Genomic DNA, 20,089 nt, shown 5'->3' with positions numbered 1-20,089 from the left:
AGGGCGTTATCTTCGAGAAAGGCGGAGGCATGCAATATTTTCCTTTATTTTTCATTAGCTGCCTCTTTTTGTCCTTGTTGAAACCATCAAGCCCACGATACAACTGAAAACTGACGCCCGTGGCCATCTGCTCAGCACACCGACATCATGACGGACGTTGCTTCTATGGAGGCGGAGGTAAAGGAGTTTATGCTACAGGTACTGATATTCCCCCTGTTATGCTTAGAATACGGAATGACTGTACTTTTTTTTTTTTTTTTTTTTAGCTCGAAACGGTACAGTCCAGCTTGCAGGTCGACCCTGATAACACAGAACTGCAGAGTCTAAAAACAGAGCTGGAAGAACTCATAGCACTTACCAAACAATCCATCGACGAACTACGACCCCCAACCGAGCCTCAGCCAGCCCCAGAACCAGTCAAGGAGAAGTGGTCCAAGGAGAATCATCCCGCGTACCAGGCTGGATACCGCAAACCAGCCCCTCCAGCTCCAACAGCCGCCGCAGACGCTACCCCACCGCAGGAGGAGCAGACTCAGCCGGCTTCATTTTGCGTCAACGACAACGTCCTCGCCCGCTGGACATCGGGTGATGGCGCTTTTTACCCTGCCCGCATCACTTCCCTTACTGGCTCAGCCACTAACCCCATCTACATTGTCTCCTTCAAGTCATACTCCACTATTGAGACCTTGACGGCAAAGGATATCCGCCCTCTCTCTGCTCCTGACTCGAAAAAGCGAAAAGCTGATAATATATCCTCATCACCAGGCAGTTTAGCCCCCAACAACATCAACAGCTCGAGTACGGGTCATGACGGTAGCGCCGGTTCACATGTAGGCGCCGAATCCAGTGTTATCTCAGCAGCAGCTGATATCAACCCCGACCTCGCCAATCAGGCAAGGAATGTGGCCGGCCAGAATGATGGCTTACCACGGCCGTCAAAGGCCGCCCGCAAGGTGAAACGGAAGAAAGACTTGGAAGCCGGCAAGAACAAGTGGCAAGATTTTACGAGCAAGAGTAAATTCGGAAAGGTCAAGAAGGAATCCATGTTCAGGACACCAGAAGGAATAAATGCAAGAGGTATGACTTGTATTCTCTTCCAATGCTTGTCAATTTAGATTTACTAACTGGGTTTCGTCTTAGTTGGCTTTACCGGTTCGGGGCAGCAGATGCGCAAGGATCCTACCCGTAGCCGCCACACTTATAGTCAAGAAGATGACGTCTACTAGGCCTTTCATCTGCTTTTTGCATAGTTCTTTACTCCATATTCCCCGTGTCTCTGCCGTGGTTTTATATTTCCTTCAAAGTCCCTGGCTAACTTGGTCACAGCGCAGGATCGCGGCAAGCACTGCATTTTTCTATGGCGCTCGGGAGGCTGGCCAATTGAATCAATCACATTGTTACTATTAAAAGAATATACAAACGCGCTAGGCGGTCTCATGCTGGTAATTATAATGATTATATATGCATTCGTCATTCTATATAGCATTGTTCAAACCCATCCTTTTCTATCAGCTGTCGACAGGGCTAACTTCTAAACAACCTTAACCCTCCTTCGGCATCGTCATCCACAGACTCACCATCATTATCACTGTATTCATCCTCGCCTAGTACATTACTCACACTTCGACCCAACAATGAAGCAAAGAATTCGTCTCTGGCTCGATTAGACCATGAGCCGCGATCCTCTGGAGCCATGAAGTTCTGTAGTTTCTCATGCACATTATACTTCATTTTTCGCCCTTTGGAAGCCTTGGTATCTACTGTCCGCTTCACCTTGTCCTTGCGCATTCCTGTAATGGGATTTGTAGTCCCACTCCTGGGAAGCTGAGTAGATATCGAGTCCAGGATAACTCCACCATTGGCAGATGCTGCCATGCGTTGCTCAACCAAGTCACGGAGAAGTGATTGATAGAACGCTGTATCATCGTATGCTATTCGCGTTTCAGAATTGGTGTTGGAAGCAGATGACTTATCACTTCTGCTCTCTTTAGAAACATACGTCTCCAGAACAGCAGTCATGCTCTGCTCGTCTGAGCTGGTATTCAACAGCTTGCCCCGGTTGTTATTAGAAAGAGTGCTGCTACGTGCTCCGCGAACCTTTCGAGACCATTTATCGAGCACTCCACGCCTGTGAGAGAGGGATTGGGCTTCAAGTTCACACATCTGGCCCCAAATGTCTGCCGAGCTTGTCTCTACCGTTGCAGGAGCAGGCCTCTTGCGTTTCTTTTGGTTAGCGTCACCTGCAGCCTGGTGTTCCGCGAGTGTTTGTCGAAGGTCACCCAGCATATTCCATAGAGATAACGCAGCCGTTTCAGCAGACTTTATCAGGTCTTCAGTCTCGTCTGCAGGTAAAGTCTCTCCATTGAGTAAAGTGAGACCCTTCTGTAGCTTAATCCGGGAGTTCAGTAACGCATCGAATGTAAATCTCTGTTTCTTAACAGCTGCACCTTTAACAGCATCATCTTTGGCGGCCTGTGATATTGATGCGGTCACGATCTTATCCCCACTGGCCATCAGTCGTCGCAGTTCTTCGCGGTCGTTGTCAGCAGTCTTCGTGGATTCTGATTTCGATTTCTTTCGTGGTTCTTCCTCCATATTATCAGAGCCAGATGTATCAGAGCCAGACTCATCATCTTCGTATGATTCCACGCCATCCGTCTCGGATCCGTCACTCATGTCTTGATCTTCATCTTCCTCACTTGCGGAAAATCCGTCACTAAAACTATCGTCGGTTCCTTCACTCTCTCTCTCCTCTAGAGAACCTGATCCGCTGGAGTCATATCCATTCAAATCGTGTCGGCTAACCCGCGACCCAGCGTATTCGCTTCCTAGCTCTATCTGTTCTGCTTTTCTGAGTTTGCTCTTGCTGCTGGTCTGTTAGTAAGTAAATACTGGAAATAGATTATCTGCAACATACCTCACGGCTTCGTAATGCTCTCTCCCAGTATCAAGATCTATAGCATCGCTACCACTGTCGCTATCACTCTCCTGAGCGCCATCACTCTGATCCTCCGGGTCGAATTCTGTCGTTGCATTATTAGTCCACTGCTCAACCAGTATCTCATATAGATAGCAATTAGGGGGCGTACCTTTGGGAGTGGGATCTTCGAGCTCAGCGATCTGCTCCGCCAACGTTTTATCTCGTCCTTTCTTCACAGACATTATGAGCCTTCTGGCATAGCAAGTCACTGTTATCGAAGTTGTTCATCTACCTTTGAGCTTTTTTTTTTTTTTCGGCTTATCGAGAAAAACTTCGGGAAAAATTTCCTTTTGAGTTTCGCAGCCACCAGAGCAAGTTTTGCCGAGTCGCAACTTCAAGCATCTCAAAACATCCACCCCAAGAAGAAACGGCGCGGAGGACAGGATAAACTGTTACGACTTCTCAAATAGAGTGCGATTACCATGCGGCGGGCCTTTTTTTCCACCTGCCGCCAGCTTCAGCATGAAAACCCATTAGTATGTTATCTCCATCAATTCTATCCTTAGACCTCTAGCTAATGCATGTTTTACTTCTAGGGACTGCCCAGGTCTGGGACACCACCAACATTTCAAAGCCGCCGTGGGCTGCCCCAGAAACGGAGGATCAAGGATGTTAATAAGGTCATTGCTGTATCATCGGCAAAAGGAGGAGTCGGGAAATCTACAATTGCAGGTTAGAATGTCAATGGTATATTTTGGGCTCAGGGCTAAGGCCGGACTTGACAGTGAATATTGCGCTGTCACTGGCAAGACGAGGATTCCGGACTGGAATTCTCGACACAGATATATTTGGGCCATCCATACCTACTCTTCTTAATCTATCTGGGGAACCGCGGCTTGACGGGAGTATGTCTTCTCTTTGACCCCATCACCGATGCAAACAGCTGAGCGCTCCTTTTCTCTCCATTCTCTCAGATAACTGCCTCATCCCTTTGACCAATTATGGCCTGAAATCGATGTCTATGGGATATTTGCTCCCACCGCCGCCTGAAGATGCGAGACATTTGACGGATGACCCTAGCTCGCCGCTCATGGATACCACTCCCATATCCTGGAGAGGACTCATGGTCAGCAAGGCAATGAACCAGCTTCTCCATTCCGTTTCATGGGGCCCGCTAGATGTGCTCATATTAGACCTTCCACCGGGAACAGGAGATGTGCAGCTTACCATCAACCAGGAGGTAGTTGTTGATGGCGCTGTCATAGTGTCTACGCCGCAGGATATTGCTCTACGAGACGCCGTTCGAGGATTTGGCTTGTTTGAAAAGATGAATGTCCCTGTATTAGGAATGATACGGAACATGGCTTATTTTGCTTGCCCACATTGTGGAAAGCAGACTAAGATATTCTCACGATCGAACAATCATGCCGCGGGAGATGAAGGACACCAGCCCAGTCATGGTGAGAATACCGGAGTTGTTGCGGCCTGTAAACGCCTTGGTATTGATTTCCTTGGAGACATCCCTCTTGATGCGCGCGTGTGTGAAGATGCAGATAGGGGTATGCCTACTGTCGTGGCTGAAGAAAGCAATGATAGAAGCGTTCGCCGGAATGCTTTCTTGGATGTATCAAAGAAAATTGCAGAAAAAGTCGGACTCGAATGGTGAGACAGGTCTGAGGCGAATAATACCCTCATACTGTTCATTCAGCGTCACCTCGCATATACCTTTTGTATGATTTTGCTTGCCTGCCGGAGGCACCTGAAGCTTCAAGGTGAGGCTCTATATCCTTTAAGTATACTTATTGCCTTATAAAAACCTGGCTGTTATTATGAAACCGAGATTAAACTTAGCCTAATGTATAGTATATAACACAAATAGTAAATCGCAAGTTAAAATTAAAAACCCAAGGGTAGTATTTGGGTCACGGTTTAATGATCTTTAATGTAGCCACCATAGCTTCTTGATAGATAAATTCATTTCAAATAAATCACAATTACCTTCATCTTCAGCGGAACCCACTGTTACCCGGACCAGAGAATGATTGTTAGCTGTAGTTGCTGGAATACCCGCTCTGGTTATCCCGAGCACCACCACCACCACTTCCATTCAGTGAGGAAGGGAATGGCCCCAGCTCCCGCTGCGGATTGCTGCCTGTTGCTTCAAAATCAAACATCGGTAGTTTATTCCCATCCATGCGATTTACAACCTCACCAGGTAAATCCTGAGTGACTGCATCTGACTCTCCAGAGGTACCTTCATTCTTCTGTGTTGGTCCACCAACGATTGTCTTGTCGACGCTGTATGGCCCAGGCTGTAGCACAGATTGGTAGTCGGATAGAGGGGCAGCTGAAACCGGTGGAGGACTGATTATTCCCTTCGAGTGTCGAATTGTCCGTATACTTGCTTCATCAAGTAGTGAGTCAACAGGCGATTCATCTTTTGGACCCCGGCCTTTGTCACTAACAACCCCCTGGGATTCGCTATTTAGACGTGGAGAGCGTGTTCTCCCAAGCTCTTCACTGCTAGGGGATCTCCAGATTTGTGGTACAGATGCTTCTGGAATCGCCCTACTAGGCTTCGTAGTAAAATCCCGCTGTGACTCGTTGGATTGACCAATATCCGTAACAACCTGAGTTTTGCTTTGTCCATTTGGCAGTGAGACATTGGCCGCAGCTCGCTGTTCACCTTGAACACCCCCTCGCCACAGAGTTGGAAACTTATTTTCAACGTTATTTTTCTTTTCCTTTTCCATCACTTTGGCATCGTGAATTGCACCTAATCTGTTCCAGAACGACAGCATGATGCTTCTCTTCGTTGGTTGCCGCACTTCACTGACAGTAACTCCTCGTCGTGCAGCCCGTGAGCTAGGTGGAGGACGGTCTCCAGGTGCTATATCATCAATTCCGATAGGAATCCGCTTCAGTCGCTCTTTTTGTAATCTACGCTTTTCTTTGACGAATTTGGAGTCCCATTCTTCTTTGGCGGCAAGCCAGCGGCGAACCGGTATGGGTTTTGGTACCCCAATGTGGTTCCGCGGGACTTGGAGAGCGGGAAGGTCATGTTCGTCAGGAAGTGGGAGCAAATGGCCCTCCGAATCAACCAATTGGCGGATCATATGGTTTTGAAATGGCGGTATTGGGTCACCAGCTTTCCCAATGGTTGCATGTTGAGCTAGCTCTGGTTCAGCGGTTTGTTTATTTGAAGCTTTCTTTTCCTCAGCGTTTGATAATAAGTCACCAGATGAGGTAGGGGATGAGTCTGGTATATCAATACTCGACTCCTGTGCTCTTGATAGGGCCCAGGCGGAAAATTGGGCAACTGATCTATACATATATTTTGCTGGCCGCGTGAAACTCAGGGTCGGTGCAACGTGGCAAATGTTATTCCAGACTTGAAGTTGTACATAAGTAGGTTTGTATTGGGACAGTGTTTTACAGTCCGGGTCATACTTGGCAAGGATATCGTCATTGGGGGGGTATGCTTCTGGATTCGCTGCCTTATGTGCAAGATATATCTGCTCATCTCGAAGGAGTTCCCCTCCACCAGAGATAACAAGTAGCGGCGGAAGGCCTCCCAGAGACGGTTGGAGAACAGGAGATACCAGGGGGTGTGATATAAGCTTGTTAGTCGTATATAGGTGAATTTGATCTTTAATTTCGATAGTTGCACCGTCGATTTCAACTCGGAGAAGCTCGCCCAGCATCTGGGTGTTTCGACGATGGCCATTTGACTCTTGAAGTTCAGAAGTTGTGTAATCCTCAACATGAGCCGACTGAGCTGTAGCACAGGCCTGACTGGTATAAAAGTCTTCGATAGCTTTGGTGTCGGTGATTGATGGCTTGTCCACCATGGGGGGTGAATTGATCTTATTAAGAATCTTCTCACCTGTCGTTGACTCTATTCCATATTCGTCTGCGCTTGGGGGAGGCCATGCAGTTGACGGTCGGTGCCTAAATCCGCAAATGGGAATGTAATCATGCACTCCAGTACCAGCAACGCTTGGGAAAGAGTGCGTTAAGTCAACCCAAGGGGATATCAGAACAGCTCCAGCGGGCAATGGAAATTTTTGATCCCGGAGTGTGACTAGCATCCTACATTTAAGTTAGCTTTACAAATCTTATATGCACGAGTCATGTACTTACGACATCACCATCCCACCACCTGAGGAGTCGCCAGCTATTATAATCTCCTCTGGTTTTTGGATGGTTATTAGATACAAATAAGCTGCAAGGCAGTCATGTAGCCCACATGGAAATGGAAATTGTGGAGCTAATCGAAATCGAGCTATGGTCTCCATAGTTAACGGTATGGTTCATAGACGCTAATACCTTATGGAAGAAGTAGGGAACTTACTAGCAAGGCGGTTAGTATTCATATCAACTTGGATGGAGGAAATGTAAATCTCACCGAGCAAAAACACGAGCCTTTAATTTGCGGGCGTGTCGCTGTAACTGGTATCTGTGGGTTTCCACACTACCAAAGAAATATGCGCCGCCATGGATATAGAGAATAATACGGTTCGATTTGGCATTCCGCGCCCGTCGGTCGTTATAATCTCTTCTAGTCTCAAGCCACTCTGCAACAAGGGCAGCCTCGGTGTCCCTCCACTGCCACCACTTGCTCCCACCAACTAGGGATACGCCTTCTGGCCCTAGCTGTGCAACGAGAATGTGAGCTGCAGACTCTATGTGCTCTGCAGGGATAATGACACTCCCAGTTGCCACCCAATACGACGCTGGCACTTTCTGGCCGGTAAAGGCTTGAAGTTCTTCAACCGTATGGCGCGATGCATGCTCGAGGAACCGCCGAACAACCTCAAGTCCGCTATGGTATGAGAAATGTGCAGCAGGCTCTGTTTTGACAGGCTTCTTGCCGAGATACTACTCAAGAGAAAATCGTATTAGCATTGCGTGGCCGAAGTTTGAAAGCTTTACGGGACATACATGCGTTACGCCGGTTGAAACGGCGGTAAAGGAGGCATGGAAAGCCACGGAGAGGATGTTGAATGGCATTTCTAGGAACAATCCAATCACCAACAGTGAATATCAAGCCATTGGATAGCAGTCACAGCCATGGACACCGAGTATAGAGGGGAGTAACGGGCCATGCTCTAGTAGGATGCAGAACATCAGCAGACTCTGTGCGGCATCGGGGCTTTTCAAGTTTGCCTTGTTGTTTACTCGAGCAGGGATAAAAAGGGAGCTTGAAGTGGAAAAAAGGAACAAGAAAGATGAGGTCATAGCTTAGTTAAGGTTAAATCCTTACTAACAAAGTTATTACGTGAATTATTTGTTTCCATCCATACGCACATGACGTCATAACTGCAAGCACAACCACACTGCCATATTTTTGTCATCTGGGCCGTACAAGCAGGAGGAGAACAAAGTAAACAAGGCAATTGCACTCATGGCAGAAAGACTTATATGGTTGATATTGTATACTGGAATACTTTAAGGTTTAGGCCTCGTAGTTGGTTCATGGCAAGGAGACGCGCTACTACTGCGGGCCGAAACGGTCAGAACACATTTCAGGATTTGCAGGATGGAAGACGGGTTCAAGAAAATCATGAAATAGCATTACAACAAACAAACCCAAGTCACTACCCCTTGTGGCTTGTGACTCTAACGGTAGTACCTGTTGAAAACCAGATAGAAATATTTATTTATCCGAGCTGATATGTTTCCAATTGAAACCCACCCCGTGGACAATTGCTTTGTGCGCCGCTTATAGGCAGCAGCTTGTCCCTTTCCTCTGAAGCAAGCAAGATTGAGGGGACGGCGGCTAGTGACTAGCGGCTGCGCTTCTGGCGGCACGAGAGTTTCAATGGATTACGTATGAACATACTGATTAGTAATCAGAATAAAGTTTTGATTTTCTGCGCTTGATAGAGAAAAGTTCGATGTGGGATGTTGTATGAGAATTGACTGACAATCAAAGATCTGCCATCTATCCCAGTTTTCCGTTTACCACTTATTGAACCGATAGGATAACTGTCGCATGATGGAGTCTACAGGACCTCAACAACCTCCTGCTCAGACTCAAGGGGCAACTTCCCTTTCTCCCTCCGCGCATCTTGACCTCGCTATAACCCTTACCTTATATTCCTGGCCATCTCTCACACTGGCCGTCGAATCCTCCTGGGGAGGTCCTAATTCAAAGAGCAAACGCGATTGGTTCTGTGGTGCCATTGCAGAGCTTTTCAGCACTCACCCTGAAACCGATGCACAAGACCTTGAAGATGTGTTAATACAAGTCATGACAGATGAGTTCGACGTGGTTGTTGATGACGGAAGCATTAGCCAGATCGCCGATCAGATCTGTGAATTGAAGGCAGAGATCGAAAAAGGGAAATTTGAACGTGTGGAGGCAATGTGGGATCAGTTCAAAGCAGAAGAGCAAAACGGTGGCAGCAAGCTACCTGCTAATATTATCAATAGAGTTGGAGTGAATGGCGTGGATGATAGCAGCGATGATGACGGCGACGATGATGGTGAGGATGAAGACGATGATGATATTGATATGGAAGATGCTCCCGTTCCTCGATCGGCACCAAAACAACGCGAGGAACCAGAAGTTGACGAAGATGGATTTACCAAAGTTGTTGGCAGGAAAAAGAGATGACCTACCGCAATCCGAATGACAATATAATCGTGAATATGGCCACAGAGAAAATTAGCCGAATTTTCTCTTTGAAGCTTACGAACCCAATTTTCCAGCTTACCAGGCAACGGAAAGGTATGCGTCTTACCATCAACGGGAACTTACTATGACGCCTCTTACCCCCATACGCGGTCCATACTAGCGACGATACCTCAGTTATATTTACAAGTGGAAGTCGTGGCGCTAAATGTTTTACTACGATAATCCAGATACCTGAACAATTATGCCACGGATACTCTTCGACAGTTAACGGCTTTGGTGAAACTCGCTACTGGAATTTACTGCGGAATAGCAGCAGAGGATTTTCCTCTTACATGCATCATAGATGATGATAGACGTCCTATAAAATAGAAAATAGAGCCACTGGGTTTGTATATACTCATGCACATTATGATTAATGCTAGAATTGTAATTCGATGCAGTTAATGAAAAATGGAGTCGGAAGGCACAGTTAGGTTTTAGGTTTCATCTTGTGATAGCAAAGTGATGCAATCAATAAACTGAGTCTGCGTATGAAAGTAGAGTCAAACGAGAAGGTCATGATGTAATAGCAATGATAAAATATAAATTGCCGAATATTTGCCGAATATAAAAATCATAAAGGGGAATGCATATAGGTGGATTTGTAGTTGGTAAACGTTCTGGATTTGCGCATATAGATAACCCGGGAGGCTAAGGAAGCCTCAATGCTTCCGAATTCGTGTTCATCCCGAGTTTTGACTTAGAAGGGAATCCTTTGACAGTAATAATAACAATGGTAAGAGCACTAATAACAAATACCAGTGCAAAGCAAATTATCTCGACGGGTGTCACTTGGCGTAGGGTGATGAGAGTGGGTATTTGAATGGTCTGAAGCCAGTCATGACCTCCTAATATGAAAAGAACTGCTCCGAAGACTATGATGCTAATGAGCAATGGGAAATAAAACACACAGCGAGGGTAAACTTACCAGAAAAAAAGATAGCATATACTATAAGTTTTGTTTTAAATAGAGTCAGGATGCCAAATACTGTGGCATACCACAGCCACCATATTATAGATATTAGTGATCCTTTCCGCGGAATAAGTGTACTGAATGTAGATTGGGCATCTCCGATCGTGGCCTGTAGATATATAGCAGAGTTTGTGATGTTGTGTAAAAGAGCTTGAGCTGCACGAAGGTCTTCATGGAAAGATTGCTGGAGTCGAGTTTGGTTTAATATCTGCGTAGTCATCACGTTTTGAAGAAACGCAGTTTTCTCTTCAAAGTGGCTAAGGGCTGCATCAATATGTTTCACACGCTGCAGATTTATTGTTAGTTGCTATCATGCCAATGGCATCAGGCAAGTCACACTCATACATCATCGAGGGAAGCGTGCGTTTGGCTCACACTGGATACTATTTCACTCAATGAACGCTATCTTCCCGTTAGTTGGTGAGCTACACAAAGCCAGGGATATTTACCATCGACATGTGGAGATGTTTCAGCTCTTCCGCTATGATACCCATTCCAGCCTGCTTTACCTCGGTGAGTGAGCCTTGAATATCGGTAATAAGATGAGCATTGGCTAGGAGAGCAGTCTGCTCTGCAGAAACTAAGTCTGAGTTTTGCTTCACTTCTTTGACAAGTACCTCGTTCAAAGCTCTTTTTACTTCTTGAGCCGAGATAATGGACGATTTAATTTGCTGTTACCAGTTAGAATCAGGCGTAAGTTCCATTGGGTAATAAGAAAACTACACAACTCAGTTGGAGGAAGGATACCTTAGTGAGAGTAGCAGTCTCGGTCAAAGTGGTTTCAATAAACCCCCGGAATTCTCCATTTGCATTACGAAACATATCTCTGGTACCTGATAGGAGCTCCGTAACTTGATTTTGAATACTGTTGCTATTTCTACGTAGGTCACGTAGTAGACTTTGCTGTAGGGTATCAATACTCCTTATAAATTCACGATGCTGCTGAGCTTGGGTATAAGAATCTTCCAGAGATTGGTTCAAGTGCATGTTTAATCCATGAGTAACTTCAGTTAGGCTTCTATGATGATTAAGAAGTTCTTCCTTCTCAATCTCAAAGCGAGCGGCATGGCACATCACAGCAGCATTTTGACGACCGTTGCTATAGCTTGTCCACCACTGTGGTTTTGATTCCAGGGATCTGAGACATAACTCCAGTACTGCCGCGGGGATATTCCTTTCCCCGTCTGCGACTTGGAATCCCTGAGAACTGTCCTTGTACTGGGGTCTCCAGCCGTTATGAGAAGGAAATGTATCTAAGCATTTTTCGGGTATCGTGGCTCCAGTCCCAGTTATCTCGCATACTGCTAATCGAGCAGCATATAACGATTTGACATGGTCCAAGTCAGAGTGAGTGTAATGTCTCCTCTCACTTGTCTCAGGTGATAAGGCTTGACAAGATGTGATCAAACTTGCGACAGCACGCTGGTTGCAGGATGGCGCGTGCTGCATTGAATCTAGTAAATTCAGAGCCTTAGAGAAGAAAATATTCCTTTGAGCGGGATTTGTATGGAGTAATAGTGGAAGATCAATTGAAATTTGGGAGTCATCGTCTGGAAATTTATCAGTATCCTGAAATCTGAGGCCAGCGGGTGCTTGACTGTTCAGAAACGAAGGCAGTTTGAATCCAGTAACGCTACCGATAGTGTACAAGAGTATTTGAAGGTAGAGAAAGAGAGAAAGTATGCGAACCACTCGCGGAGCTGATGCGCTGTATGCCATTTCTGTGCTTGGTCTGGAGCAGGTATAATAGAGGGATTAAACGGAGTGAAAAAGAAGTGTATAAAATTATAATCGGGAGTATATGGAGGATCCGGGATGTGGACGGTACTTTAGTTAGCTGTTAAACAACCGTTGCTGGTATGGGGAAGAGGTCAACATTGGCCGAGCGGTGTCTAGAGGATTGACTACTGGGAGTTGATCACAGCAGTGGGTATAGTGAGTTTACAAAGAGTGAATGTATAAATGTCCTTTATGGACGTAAAGAAAGATGAAACGCGGAACTGTGAGTCTCATCTTGACGTAGTTGTCGTGATGCTTTTTTGCCTCCTGACGTTTTTGTGTTTCGTTGGAAATCGGTGACTCGAGGGCTGGATCACGTGATCCATCGGCGCCCCAGGTAGAAGAAAAAAAATAGTTTGAGATGAAAAGTCAGGAAAGGCTGAGCAGGTACTTGGAATCTGTCAGTATGGCGCTGGCAACATCGAGAAACTGCTGCACACGGCTCCTAAGGGAGTCGTCTCGACTCAATGCAGCTCCAAGTTCCGCAACACCGCCGTCTTTCCTGCTCCCTGCGTTTTCGAGGCCATTCTCAATCTCCGCATCAAGACAATCGCGAATCGGCGCTGCTCCTATCGCAGTGCCTCCAGAAGTGTCATTACAATTCCGCGACCTGCCTCTAGACCAGACTGTATCAAAGGCGCAGGCTAAATATGCCCCCGTCACTGCAGTGGATGTAACAGGCCCTCTGGGTAAGGAGAAGACTGCTTTGGAGTATCGGATTGAATGCAAAGGCTAACTCGCAATTGGGAAACAGGATCACTGACATTGAAAATCCCGCCATTTTCAACATTAAATTACGACTCAGAATCGAGAAAGGCGTCATTTGAAGTACAGGATGTGACTGTCAAGCACCAGGCTGCCATGTGGGGTATGCGAAATACATTCCTGCTTCTGAGCAGCCTTTTGCCATTGAGGACTACATAGCTAACGGGGAACGTTGTAGGAACCATTCGACAGCATCTACGAAACTACATTCTTGGTGTTTCCGAAGGCCACATATGCATCTTGAAGCTAGTTGGAGTTGGTTTCCGTGCCTCCGTCGAATCGTCTGCGATCACCCTCGCTCCTGAGTACCCTGGACAGCAATTTGTCTCCCTGAAGGTTGGATTCGCACATCCTGTTGAGCTCGGTATTCCTAAGGGCGTGAAGGCTCGGACTACGCAGCCCACGACTTTGCTCCTGGAAAGTATCGACAAGGAGGTTGTGACACAGTTCGCCGCCGACATTAGAAAATGGCGACCTCCGGAACCCTACAAAGGCAAAGGTATATTCGTCAACGGAGAGACCATCAGGCTCAAGGCGAAGAAGATCAAGTGAACGAAAGATGGATCTACGGAATTGCTCATGTGTGTCTTGTCTTTTCATTGTACAATATATGTGTCATTCGGCGTTATATGTATTTCTATACAATTGTTTTGCAGTTCATTCCATGTTCCTCCAGCATGTCTTGCATGCATTGAACTCCTGATAAGACTATAGTTACCAGATCCACTGAACATCATTTATAAGCTGCTTGATCGTGAAGACAAAAGCGAAACGCAATGAAGAGAGAATGTCTATGCCTTGGCTGCCTTGGCGGCGTACATTGCGGTGACAGCTTCGATAACTTGGGCGTGAATGGTAGCAGGGGCGGCCACAACACCCTTGTTCTCCTTGAGGGTGCGGCCGATGCTGAAATCAAGTCTTTTTCCGTGGATGTCGGTAACCTGACCGCCGGCCTCACGTACGAGCAAGTCTCCAGCTGCATGATCCCAGATCTTCTCCTGGTAGTCAGGGCGGGTGGGGAGACGGAGGTAGATGTCTCCAGCTCCTCGGGCAATGGAGCAATACTTGGCCTGGGAATCAAGACGGATGCTCTGGTTGGTGATGCCGAGAAGTCTGGCGACTTCAGCATTGTCACCCTGGGCAGAGTGGCCGGACTCGACACTCTCGCAGAAGCAGGCATCGGCAATATTGGGAACAGGCCTCATGGAGATGGGCTTGCTGGGGAGGAGTGCACCGTCACCAAGCTTGCGGCTGGTGGAACCGGCGCCCTTGATAGTGCCGAAGAGCACACCGGTCTCGATGCCCTCGGAGCCGGATTGGCCAACGGTAGGAGTGAGAGCAGCGTCAGAGACAGGCAAGTTAGGGCATCCAATAGCTCCAACCTTGAGATCGCCGTCAACGATGAGACCAAGGCAGACGGCATACTGCTCACCACGGAGAAAGCCCTTTGTACCGTCAATGGGGTCAAGGGCCCATATTCTACCCTTGGGACCACCAGCACTCTTTCCGCTGTCAAGGGTGTCGAGGAAGACCTCCTCGCTGGCCATCTGGCCACCGACAAGCCAGTCACTCTCTGTGTCATTGAGACGGGTTTCCTTAACGAGTTCCCAGATCTGGCTGCTAAGAGCCTTGTTCTCTCTGAGGGAGCTAGCCTCCTCCTCGGCCACGATCTCGTCGTCCGGGAAGTTCTTCTTGATAGCCTGAATGATGAGAGCCTGGGCCCCGAAGTCGCCAATTGTCACTGGAGAGGTGTCATCTTTGGACAGGGTGCCTTTAGCCTTCAGCTGCGAGACTTTCTGGGTGAGGAGAGACGCCCGCTGGACTGCCAGCTCTGCTACTCGCAGCTCTTGGCGGTATGAGGGTGTGGACGACATGGCAGTATTGCTGTAGTGGCGAGATAAACGAAGAGGGGAAAACGTGGGGAGGAGTATAGAAACGGAAGTAGGAGAAACAGTAGTCCTCAGAGCGAGCAATGCCACAGCCAGCGAGAGCAAAGCAACCAGAAGAGTAGACAGTGGTGATATCGATCTTTGGGAGGACGACAGAGAGTTCGCAGGCATCGATGGGCTTTTATACTCGCTCTCTCCTCTCCCCTTTCGCTCCCTGACTCCCGTCTTATCTTCGTCTCGCATCCCAGACATGAAACGTTTACTTAAGCTTATTTGACTTTGAGTCTATCCGAGTTGCTTACTCTATCTTCACCGTCCGGCCCGCCTCGGCTCGGCTTTCCCTTTGCGCGTCGCTCTGAGACTGCTGAAGTCCAGGCCTTGGCGTCGGCTATTGCTGGCGCTTAATAAGCTCGAGGGGTCTGGCCGCTTAGTAAAGGATTTGTAAGTAACTTTTCCATTTTCTTAGTCATCTCGATCAGTCATATATTAGTCATCAAGACGTCATTCATTCACAGCCTCAAACGGTGTGAAGAAACCAAATGCGGGAGAAAGAAGAATTGTTGATGCGCGTTGTATCTGCTTCTCTTCGCTTCCTCTGGATATCGCCATCAGGTTCTTTTTGCATGACAGTGCCTGGACTAGGCGTATGTTTATTTTATTGGCCGGAGGCACGTCTGGATGCGACGCTACAAAGACCTTGTTATTCCAACACATCCCCATCCCCGAAATCCCCGCACCGACTAGCAGGCGGTAGGCCCCGAACTGCATAGCCATGTTTTCAGGATCGGTATATATATAACCCCTTCTCCCTCCACAGCTACTGTTCACCTTTGTTTTTTAGATACTGTACTTAGAGTGCAGTGTCTGTATCTATACGTGAAGTGCCGATGGGAAAGTAGTCATTACAGTTGCTAACGCATTTCTTTTGGGCTTAGAAAAAACCGTACACGGCGATAACGGTGCAGATAGATAGTCTCACGGCCGAACAATACGAAGTTGATGACTGGAGCGGCATTCCAGACCTGATCGAGGTCATCCGCCTGCAGGCCAGCGGACCCTCAGAAGCTAGTCGCGCCTTGAGGAAGAAGCTGTTCGTGGTTCTATTCTTGTCTATTGGAAGGGAAAGAAGCGCACAGCTTAATTTCATGACTAACACATTTCCTTGCAGGAAGTATGGCAATGTACATCGTCAACTGAGAGCTCTCACGATCCTCGACTTTCTCGTACAAAATGCCGGAGAAAGATTTCACAGAAATTTTGCCGATGAGCCACTCCTTGAACGGCTGAGGGTCATCGCGACTGACCCTCATACCGATGCATCGGTCAAGGAGAAATGTCAGCAACTGTATTCTCAATGGGCAGTGTCATTCAAAGGTGTTGCTGGGATGGAGCGAGTCACTGCCCTTTATAAGCAACTTCCTAAACGAAAGAAACGTGCTGGTCCCGAGAACTCGAATATCCTCAAAGAGTCACCTGATGAACCTTTGGGTCACTCTGTCTCTATAGTCGCAGGCGACGGACCGTCAAGAACCTTAAGCTCGACCACTCCATCTTCATCCTCCAATTCGAAATCACTTTTCGACTCAAAGAAGAAGAATAAGCAAAAATCGGAAAAGCATTCGTCAACTGCAAACAGTATAACAGATAGACATGCTAAGGCTAAAGCTAAGGCTTCTGATGAGGATGTTGCTCGCATAAAGCGTACCGTTGCGGATGTAGGTTTCGCCATAACCCGTCTAGAAAACGCTATGAAGCTTGTCAACCGCGAGACGATGCGTGTCAGCCAGGATAAAGAGGTCATGCGCCGCGTTGATGAGTGTAAAGTGCTCCGGTCTGAGCTCCTTAAATTCATCCACAAACTTGATGACGAAAATTATCTTGGGATCCTGATTCATAGCCATGAAGAAATCATTAACGCCCTCCTAGCGTTTGAAGTCATGGATAAAAGCGTGGATGATGATAGTGATAGCGAGGAGGAACTAGATTCGGCTCATTCAAATACTCAAGGCTTACCTCCAGCAAAACCCCCACGCCCACAGACCGTACCAACCTTACAGGTCGATAAATACAACGATTTGGAAAGCGAGAGCGAACAGTCAGAAGAGGATGATGACATTAACAACCCATTTGGCGACAGGAATGCCATCAGTACTCCAGCTTTGGAAAAATCTGGGATGACCTGGTAAGTGCTAGGTCTGGTTCACCCAGCTTCAACACCGCTGCTAACCCCTTCACGTAGGCGAGAAGTGTAGCTCACCTGCTGGCTGTTATCGTTGTGTAGCCGAAAAATCTAAGTCCGCGCCTTACTTCTTTGAGACATACCCTCTTGAAACTCTCTTACGGTGGCGAAATCATCGCTCCTGCTGGTTATTATGACGCATCCAGTTCTTGAGTTCTTACAAGCTGGTACATATCACCTTCAGTGAAGCCTACCAGATGATAGGCAACATTTTCACGTTCGATACGTGCATGTCAATACTTTACTGGATTGCAGAGTGATTTGCAAGTAGCTATTTAAGGAGAGGGATTCCCCTACTACTTCTTCCCATAACCCTCTTTGAAAACCTTTATTCATCAACCATTGAAAGCATTCCTGAACTACACCTACACTGTATGTTGGTTGATGATTGCAGTCACCTACATAAAAGTATGGCATTCTAAATCCCCAAAAAACAAACGAGAGTGTTCAATGTTTTATATAGCTACTGACAAGGACTAATCCTTGGAGCCAGTCTACACAACGATACGTCGCTGTCAGGTACTCCCGGTTTTGCTGATCTATACTTACGGCTACACCGGTCTCCTCCATATTGTTTAAAACGGCACACACAACGAAGTGCTTTTTTTTTTTTTTTCTCCAGTTATGTGCTTCGGAAAGTCAGCTAGGAAATATCCTGATTTCAACCCTTATACGTACCAGGCTCCACGGCCAGTACCCCGTGACAGAGTGGTTGCAGCAACATACGCTACTGCCGGCCTCAGTCGTACGCGAAACAGGTCATGGTCTTCTTCTGCAGAAGACTCGGTCTATAAAAGCCCTAGCATAAATTGTACTCAAACAAGCGACTGAGATTCATGCACTTTTGATAACCCAGCTTTGTGTTGTAGTCCCGGACGTGGGTCATTCAGGAACCATACAGTCAATCTCTTACTTTGTAAATAGCGTCCCGGTAATATGTTAGGGCTTCTCCTTCAAACACTTCGAAACGCTTCTATCAACCTCGTATGTAACTTGACATTCGCGCCCATATTCCCGTTATACCGTCTTTTGTATGAAATAAACGCGACTCACGTATTATATAACCCCACCTACACAGAGGTACAGACAGAAGCCCCTTACTTGATTATTGATGAGAGCTTGAGAAAGCCTGAGCACTTTCATATAACATTTCTTTCCTGTCATGACTTTTCATTAAGGTCTCGAGTTAGCTCTTAGCCCCAGTTGGCCTTGTTGTTTTTGAAAAAGCAGACAAGATACAACATGGGTGGTTAAATTATAAAGCTGAATAGTTTCTAAACTGGCTCTCATTTCCGTTCATCATACTATCAATAACCCCCTATCCATATTCAACATACAGGTCAATGGGATAGAAATTTTAACTTCGAGGCTAAATTAGTTAAAGTTTCAGAATAACTAACTACTCGGGAAAGCATTTACCCGCAGGGTATCTTACCTATATAGGCGTAGATAGGAACTCTATTTCGACCACTCTTAAGCCTTCAAGCTACCTTGCACAATTGAAAAGAGTCGATGGGAAGGTCGCTGGTGAGAAATCCCAATTTTATATATAACTGCCAACTAATCATTCATATCCGTAACTTTTTTGGAAGCCCATTCAATCAATCACTCTTCTTCATGCAGTGGAGGGTGACTGGAGTAAGGCTCCTATATACCTTGTTAGCCAGCGATAACATCACGATTATTTTCGCTACCCATTTTGCATACCTCCATCTACATGAATTGTTTCTCCGTTAACGAATGTGCCAGCACGGCTACCAAGGTATAACACAGCGCTTGCGATATCAGCTTCCTGGCCAGTTCGACCTATTTATTCTTCTAAGTATCCATTCAATCCACGGAAAGCAGAAAAGAGAATATACCTGCTGGGAATTTGCTGCCCGCGCCTTCTATCTTTGATTTTTGATTCTCGTCAGAGCCTCCGGTGGTCATTTCGCTTGGGAATAAACCCGGCTCAATGCAATTGACCCGAATACAGAGTGGATATAGTGTGTGTGCCAGCTGGCGACTCAGATGCGTGAAGGCTGCTTTGCTTGCGGCGTAGGCATACTGGCCTGCTGATGTCGATTTAACCGTCCCTGAGATACTGGAGATATTTATAATAGAAGAAGAATACCCTGGGACGATACTACTTCCCTTATCTAGAGCCGGAATAAGCCTTGCAGTGACAAAATGATGTGATATCAAGTTTGAAGCTAACGTTTGCTGCCAAACATCTCTTCCATTGCCCTCAAGCCAGGAGCGCACCGAGTCCGCGGAATGGAAGTCAACCGATGATGCATGACCCTTTTTCTCCGCCTCTTGGGTCACTCCTGCATTGTTAATAAGAATATTGATTCCCTTCGGTTCTCTGGTCTCTAATTCCTTTGCGAGGTTTTCAATATCGTTGGGATCATTAATGTCCGCCTTGATGCTAATTAAACATTAGTTTCCATCATTATTATGTTTCTTTATATGGTGATAATATACCCAAAAATCTCCCCTGGCCCTGTTTGCGAGTACTTCTTTGCCACATCATCCAAGACTTCTTTACGGCGACTAACGATATAGACGCGTGCACCGCCAGCTACAAGCCCTTGGGTTGCCATCAAACCAATGCCGGATCCACCACCTGTCACCACCGCCACGAATCCCTTGACATCGAAGAGTCGGTTTTGAGTGAGATCCTTCGTAGATGTCATGGTATATCAAACCCTCTCGTTACTTCTTTTAAAGACAGTAGAGAAAAGGATATATTGTTAAATTCAATTCTAAGATGGTCACACAGACATTTCAATAAGGGGGATATATATATATGCGAATCAATTTTTCTATGAAATCATAGGGGCTACCAATCTCGAGA

The 20,089-nt window shown here is 46.7% G+C and overlaps 10 protein-coding genes across 10 annotated transcripts; 5 read left to right on the top strand and 5 right to left on the bottom strand.

Moving 5' to 3' along the window:
* Positions 1–147: 147 nt before the first annotated feature.
* Positions 148–1,407, top strand: ARB_05351 (uncharacterized protein; the record flags this gene model as incomplete). Its single annotated transcript, XM_003017011.1, has 3 exons — positions 148–198; positions 267–1,077; positions 1,205–1,407. 3 exons carry the CDS (start codon positions 148–150, stop codon positions 1,405–1,407), a joined length of 1,065 nt encoding a protein of 354 aa, XP_003017057.1.
* A 117-nt stretch (positions 1,408–1,524) lies between these two features.
* ARB_05350 (vesicle-mediated transport protein Bfr2/Che-1, putative) lies at positions 1,525–3,162 on the bottom strand (the record flags this gene model as incomplete). The annotated part of the gene is made up of 2 exons (XM_003017010.1): positions 1,525–2,869; positions 2,918–3,162. The coding sequence occupies 2 exons, from the start codon at positions 3,160–3,162 to the stop codon at positions 1,525–1,527; spliced, it is 1,590 nt and encodes a 529-aa protein (XP_003017056.1).
* A 773-nt stretch (positions 3,163–3,935) lies between these two features.
* Positions 3,936–4,586, top strand: ARB_05349 (uncharacterized protein; the record flags this gene model as incomplete). The annotated part of the gene is made up of 1 exon (XM_003017009.1): positions 3,936–4,586. The coding sequence occupies one exon, from the start codon at positions 3,936–3,938 to the stop codon at positions 4,584–4,586; it is 651 nt and encodes a 216-aa protein (XP_003017055.1).
* A 379-nt stretch (positions 4,587–4,965) lies between these two features.
* On the bottom strand, positions 4,966–7,933 carry ARB_05348 (lipase/esterase family protein; the record flags this gene model as incomplete). The annotated part of the gene is made up of 4 exons (XM_003017008.1): positions 4,966–7,012; positions 7,064–7,205; positions 7,396–7,801; positions 7,865–7,933. The coding sequence occupies 4 exons, from the start codon at positions 7,931–7,933 to the stop codon at positions 4,966–4,968; spliced, it is 2,664 nt and encodes an 887-aa protein (XP_003017054.1).
* A 988-nt stretch (positions 7,934–8,921) lies between these two features.
* On the top strand, positions 8,922–9,542 carry ARB_05347 (pre-rRNA processing protein, putative; the record flags this gene model as incomplete). Its single annotated transcript, XM_003017007.1, has 1 exon — positions 8,922–9,542. One exon carries the CDS (start codon positions 8,922–8,924, stop codon positions 9,540–9,542), a length of 621 nt encoding a protein of 206 aa, XP_003017053.1.
* Positions 9,543–10,253: 711 nt separating this feature from the next.
* ARB_05346 (nuclear membrane fusion protein Kar5, putative) lies at positions 10,254–12,294 on the bottom strand (the record flags this gene model as incomplete). The annotated part of the gene is made up of 4 exons (XM_003017006.1): positions 10,254–10,477; positions 10,531–10,861; positions 11,025–11,246; positions 11,323–12,294. 4 exons carry the CDS (start codon positions 12,292–12,294, stop codon positions 10,254–10,256), a joined length of 1,749 nt encoding a protein of 582 aa, XP_003017052.1.
* A 783-nt stretch (positions 12,295–13,077) lies between these two features.
* Positions 13,078–13,671, top strand: ARB_05345 (uncharacterized protein; the record flags this gene model as incomplete). Its single annotated transcript, XM_003017005.1, has 2 exons — positions 13,078–13,222; positions 13,298–13,671. The coding sequence occupies 2 exons, from the start codon at positions 13,078–13,080 to the stop codon at positions 13,669–13,671; spliced, it is 519 nt and encodes a 172-aa protein (XP_003017051.1).
* Positions 13,672–13,910: 239 nt separating this feature from the next.
* Positions 13,911–15,260, bottom strand: ARB_05344 (myo-inositol-1(or 4)-monophosphatase; the record flags this gene model as incomplete). Its single annotated transcript, XM_003017004.1, has 1 exon — positions 13,911–15,260. The coding sequence occupies one exon, from the start codon at positions 15,258–15,260 to the stop codon at positions 13,911–13,913; it is 1,350 nt and encodes a 449-aa protein (XP_003017050.1).
* A 520-nt stretch (positions 15,261–15,780) lies between these two features.
* ARB_05343 (VHS domain protein) lies at positions 15,781–17,194 on the top strand (the record flags this gene model as incomplete). The annotated part of the gene is made up of 2 exons (XM_003017003.1): positions 15,781–15,795; positions 15,974–17,194. The coding sequence occupies 2 exons, from the start codon at positions 15,781–15,783 to the stop codon at positions 17,192–17,194; spliced, it is 1,236 nt and encodes a 411-aa protein (XP_003017049.1).
* Positions 17,195–18,937: 1,743 nt separating this feature from the next.
* ARB_05342 (oxidoreductase, short chain dehydrogenase/reductase family) lies at positions 18,938–19,928 on the bottom strand (the record flags this gene model as incomplete). The annotated part of the gene is made up of 3 exons (XM_003017002.1): positions 18,938–19,053; positions 19,110–19,660; positions 19,717–19,928. The coding sequence occupies 3 exons, from the start codon at positions 19,926–19,928 to the stop codon at positions 18,938–18,940; spliced, it is 879 nt and encodes a 292-aa protein (XP_003017048.1).
* Positions 19,929–20,089: the final 161 nt, after the last annotated feature.

Source organism: Trichophyton benhamiae (genome assembly GCF_000151125.1).
Source record: "Trichophyton benhamiae CBS 112371 chromosome Unknown contig01989.5, whole genome shotgun sequence".
Classification (NCBI taxonomy): Eukaryota; Fungi; Ascomycota; class Eurotiomycetes; order Onygenales; family Arthrodermataceae; genus Trichophyton; species Trichophyton benhamiae.
This window is presented reverse-complemented; position numbering and strand designations above follow the sequence as displayed.